This window comes from Hippocampus comes, unplaced genomic scaffold (genome assembly GCF_001891065.2).
Source record: "Hippocampus comes isolate QL1 unplaced genomic scaffold, H_comes_QL1_v1.1 scaffold234, whole genome shotgun sequence".
NCBI classification, from domain to species: Eukaryota; Metazoa; Chordata; class Actinopteri; order Syngnathiformes; family Syngnathidae; genus Hippocampus; species Hippocampus comes.
Genome location: NW_017805479.1, coordinates 157,460 through 162,689, shown reverse-complemented (window position 1 = coordinate 162,689; position 5,230 = coordinate 157,460). Strand labels below are relative to the sequence as shown.

Below are 5,230 nucleotides of genomic sequence, written 5' to 3'. Positions count from 1 at the left end.
GAACCAATTAATTTCGTAAGTAGAGGTACCACTGTGTATATCTTGTAATAAGTGTGTGTGTGTGTGTGTGTGTGTGTGTGTGTGTGTGTGTGTGTGTGTGCGTGCGCGCATGTGTGTGTGTGTGTGTGTGTGCATGCGTGCGTGCGTGTGTGTGTGTGTGTGCGTTTATGTATTTACCTCTGCCATCCTAACTTCTTATTTCTTAATCTGAATTTACTGTAAAGTATATATTTTAGTTTACTTTTTTATATCACCATGTGTATTTTACTGTATTTACCTTTTGGTTGTTAGATTTGAGTGTTAGCATTATGCACCAACTGCTAAGTTACATCTATTTTCATTTTGTTACAAATATTATTTTATAAATCCATACCTCTGCCATCCTAACTTCTTATTTCTTAATCTGAATTTACTGTAAAGTATATATTTTAGTTTACTTTTTTATATCACCATGTGTATTTTACTGTATTTACCTTTTGGTTGTTAGATTTGAGTGTTAGCATTATGCACCAACTGCTAAGTTACATCTATTTTCATTTTGTTACAAATATTATTTTATAAATCCAGTATATGATATGAATAAATAGCTTTTTTTCGGGGAGGCGGCAGGGATGGTATCATCAACTCTGATTTGTCTTTCGTCAACCACAGAATCTTGGCAGCCTGCTACAGAGACGAGCTCCACTGTGACGTCAGCAACCACCCCCGACGTTGCTATCACAGTTGAGGAATCGACCCCTGAAAAGACAGCACCCAAAAGGAAAAAGGTGACCCAGATGATACATGGGTATTTTGCTTGGCTCATTATGTTGATATCCATGATATGTTTGTGTTTGTATGGAATGTAGGATAGCCACAGAAAGAGCATCCATCGTTCCTCCAAGCGAAGAAGGCGGACCGTTGCGGACGAGTCAGCAGAGTGTGTCATTGACTGGTGGTCCAAGTATTATGCGTCTGTAGAGAAACAGGTATAATGAATCCCCAATATTCACAGATAGTGAATTCACTTTTTTGTTTTTTTTTTTGGAGGGGGAGAACCTCTCTTCCCCTATTCAAAATGCAATTATTTGCTGTTTGTTGCTCAACTTAAGGCAAAGAAAGTATGACTTATGATATTTGAACCAGGACACTTTATATCCACTGTACACCTTCACTTGATGCTCTTCCTGTCAAGCACATCTTTGATCAGGGATGGGCAACTGGCACCCCGCGGGCTGCATCTCACTTTGAGTGGCTCCCTGAATAATGAATTAAAAAAATAATAATTCAGACAAACCCCCCCAAATTCTTCAAAAATGCTTATAAATATTCAAATGATTGGAAATGGAGAGGGAAAAAATAGTGGAAAACCTGGGAAAATCCGAAATATGGACGGATCTTTCTTGAACAAAAAGGGGAAAAAACTGTCTGTGATTATGCGAAACTGCACCTGCCGAACTGCTAATATGTAAAAGTCGATCGTAGTTTAAAGTTGTAATACCAACATTCACCACTAGATGGCAGACATGGCTTAGGCAGGGTCTTTATACAGCCTAACACTACAACATGAGTGAACCTAATATTTTTTTTTGTGGATTTGGAATGATATGAAGGACCAACATAGTACCTCAATAATATGACAATTTTGACTGAGTTCATTTTTTGTGAAAACGTGGAAAAAATAAATTCTCAAAATAAGTTCAAGCCGGTCATGTTGTTTTCTTACTCAGCAGTTTTGTGCCTTGAATTGGATGTTTTTATTTTACTTTTTGTCGTATGTCATTCTTTTATTGTTTGCTTCAAAGTCCTTGTTGTTGGGATAGGATAGTGGATCTTTTGTATGTGCAATGAAAAATGCATCCAAATGAAACCAGGAGTATATATTTTGTCCCTATTTAAGATTTGGTTAGGAAGTATGTGGTCCAATAGCCTTGATGAAAAACTGTGGCCCATTAGATGCTGGCTGAAATTTGGTCTTGTGAAGCCTTCAAATTTCTCTCAAAATTTGGGTTATATTTTCTTTTTGGACTATTCAAGGTTCCACTAAATCCTCAAATTAAATAAACTGCCTTATTGTCATTTCAGACCAAACAAACAGAAGGATCTCCCTTCCCACAAGTCTTTGAAAAAGGTAAGAACCTCTTTGATTTCAGGTTCCTCTTTCAAGACAGAAACAAAGGTTTCATAATACTTTGGTTTATGTGAGAACCCTAGCAGATCTTTGCTAAATGTGCAATTCTACAGATGCAAATCAAGGTGGAGTGTCAGGGCAGCAACGTTTACAACAGTTTAGAATACTCCTGTCGAGTACAGGGCGCATAAATGAACCTTATGTTGGATACGCATTTTTAAACGAGATAGTCAACTTTAAATCCAGATAAAGTGTTACACAAGTATGAAACGGACTACATTATTAGAATCAGCTGGCTTTTTGAAGGGTAGATGCGCCACAGAACACACGGTTCTGTTTGAAGGCTCTATTCGAAATCGTGTACTGTACATTTCTTGGCTGTCGTGTTCCTTCTTGTTTGGATGAAGGTACAAGACAGAATAGTATAAGACCGGCAGAAGGTTGACCCAGCCATCTGCCTCATACCCACGTAGCATTGTTGTGTATTACAGCTTTGCCGTACCACAGCTTGCTCAGCGATGGAATAGACTCTTTAGGTAAGGACAAACGTAGAAATGAGAAGTGTGGTACAAGCATGAAGATCCTGCCATTAGGTCATAATTGATTCAGGTTGCTAGATCGAATTGTGGTGTGGTTCTGTTACGGCATGGCTGTTTTGCCCCAGGAAGGAACTTATATATTTTTTGGTTTGTGTTGTTTTGTTTTGTTTTTGTTTTTTTATCCTCATCTCAAAGCTCGATTTGTGTTTTTGTCCTGTAAGTGAGCAGCTCATCAGATGGTAACAAGAAAAAGAAACAGAAGGGAAAAGGAACGTCAGAGCAGAACCTGAACCAGAGTCTGAGTCTACCAACCAAACTGGCCACGCTGCAGGTACTCATAGTCATAAAACCCATACAGCAAAGAAAAACTCATCTAACCAGCATCAAGATGGAAAAAGACTTACAGTCGCTTTGTTGGAATGATAATTCAAAGCCTCTTGTGCATTAACCTCAAAGTTCATAACCTTGGACTCTGCAGCTGTACAACAAGGAGTTGGAGGCAGAGTTCGGACCCTTCGACGATTGGGTCAGCACATACGAGCTGTTCCGCGGGAAGGCCAGCGAGGAAGACGGCTCGACAGAGGAGAGGTTCGTCGGCAAGTTCAAGGTGAGACGATCATGACAAATTACCATCTCTACCGGATTTGCTCGACTCCACCACGTGAGTTTCCCTTTTCCATAGGGGCGCTTCTGCTTGTATAAGCTCACAGAGGATGAGGAAGGATATTGGGAGGAAGACGATGGACATCTCAGAGTCAACAGAGGGATTCCGCAAAACACCCCCGTTCAAGTCCTGATCCGGGTTTACATCGTCTCTGTAAGTTGTACAGTGAAACTCCTCTACAACGAAATCATGTTTGCAGCAAGAATTTTTTTACAACAGGGGACTTTTCACTATAGCAAATTTATCTCAGATACACACACACACACACACACACACACAGTGTGGTGTTTGCTATTTCCGTTTCCGAGCTAAGCAGTTGGAGTCGCTGTAGGCTGAGGTTGGATTAGACTTTTGCGAAAGGCTTGTTTTCATTGCAGTGAATCTCGTTGCGAGGCAAGGGCAGAGAAAAAGATTTCGTATAATGCAACAGGGGGATTTTTCGTTGTAGGGGGAGCAGAAAAGTGGGAATGGTTTTAATGCATGAAGATTTTTTCACACTAGGGGCTATTTTCACCCAAGTAGGTTTCGTTTTAGAGGAGTTTCAATGTATTGTTTTGTGATCTCCTTGTTGTTGTACTGTTCTTGATTGCGCTGTCGCTGAAGGCATCAAACCTGCACCCAGCCGACCCGGACGGAAAAGCAGACCCTTACGTCGTCATTCAACTCGGCAAAAATGAAATCAAAGACCGTGAGAACTACATCCCTAAACAGCTGAACCCCGTCTTTGGAAGGTTGTATTCTCCACCATGACAGTTTTGCTGTCTAAAACACACACCGGTTGATATGTTCTACCTTATCGCAGGTCGTTTGAGATGCAGGCGACATTTCCTCAGGAGTCTCTGCTCACGGTGCTCATCTACGACTATGATATGGTGGGAGGGGACGACCTGATAGGGGAGACCCGGATTGACTTGGAGAACCGCTTCTACAGCCGACACCGAGCCACCTGCGGACTTCCAACCGAGTACAGTCTGTAAGTAATAGCGATTCCATCCTAGCATTTGAGTTTGGTTCAGCTTGTCACTGTGTAGTTTTGAACAGTAAAACCTTATCAAGTTTGCAGTTCAGGGTATCAGTTTTAGCGTTATGTTTACTAACCAGAGTTAAGTGAGGTTACCATTCACACATTTAACAATCAATAAAACCGTCACCATCGTCCTGCATCCATGCTTCACTAATTCGCTTGTCCCTAAACACAAAGCAATTAGTTAGCTGCTGCTGCTACCTACCGGTATGTTAGAGCACTACATGATTACTCTGCCAGGTGATAGACCGCACAGGCATACAATTTGGATAATAACTCTTGGCAAACCAGTGTGCCGCGGCACAGTGTTTGAAACACACTGCTCTATATCACCAAAATTAAGGGGTGTTCACATGGCACACATTTGCTCCGGCGCTGCGCCGATGTATTTTGTTGTGATATATTTTACACCGGAGCAAATTTTGTGGCGCGGTCACACGTACAAAGCCGCTGAGCGTGTTAGCACCAGCGCAGCGTCGGTGCAGCTCCACTTGCGGTCACACGGCAGTTTCTGCAGCGGAGCAAAACAACAGAAAACAAATGAGCTGTCGTGTTGGTTCTTTTTAAAACTTATACACAACTCAAGCAACTACTGTACAGGCCCGTCCTTCTCCTTCTCGGTCTCCGTGCCTTCTGCTCGAGAGTGACCGCCCCCGAAAACGTAAGTCAACGATGACTTCAATGACACTCAGAAAAGCAAATATGTAATGCGCCAAACAGAAAAATCAAGAGAGGAAATCACAAAATAAATTCTATGGGGGGCGGGGGGTTGTGAATACACAACAAAGGAACAAATTACACAAACAACTCCGAGACACTCCAGTCTCCTACAAAAGGAAAGATGACGTTTGGGGACTATTCCCCCCCGTTCTAGTTGAGATTGTATAACCCCA

General features: G+C 41.7%; 1 protein-coding gene across 1 annotated transcript in view; it reads left to right on the top strand.

Annotated features, from left to right (window-relative positions):
* Positions 1–5,230, top strand: part of fer1l6 (fer-1 like family member 6) — a 33,541-nt gene that overhangs the window by 20,394 nt on the left and 7,917 nt on the right. The window contains exons 27-35 of the mRNA XM_019875649.1: positions 652–767; positions 849–968; positions 2,065–2,110; positions 2,602–2,646; positions 2,871–2,980; positions 3,128–3,256; positions 3,332–3,466; positions 3,917–4,044; positions 4,116–4,286. Coding sequence (XP_019731208.1) covers positions 652–767; positions 849–968; positions 2,065–2,110; positions 2,602–2,646; positions 2,871–2,980; positions 3,128–3,256; positions 3,332–3,466; positions 3,917–4,044; positions 4,116–4,286 — 1,000 coding nt within the window. The remainder of the gene's footprint in view (positions 1–651; positions 768–848; positions 969–2,064; positions 2,111–2,601; positions 2,647–2,870; positions 2,981–3,127; positions 3,257–3,331; positions 3,467–3,916; positions 4,045–4,115; positions 4,287–5,230) is intronic.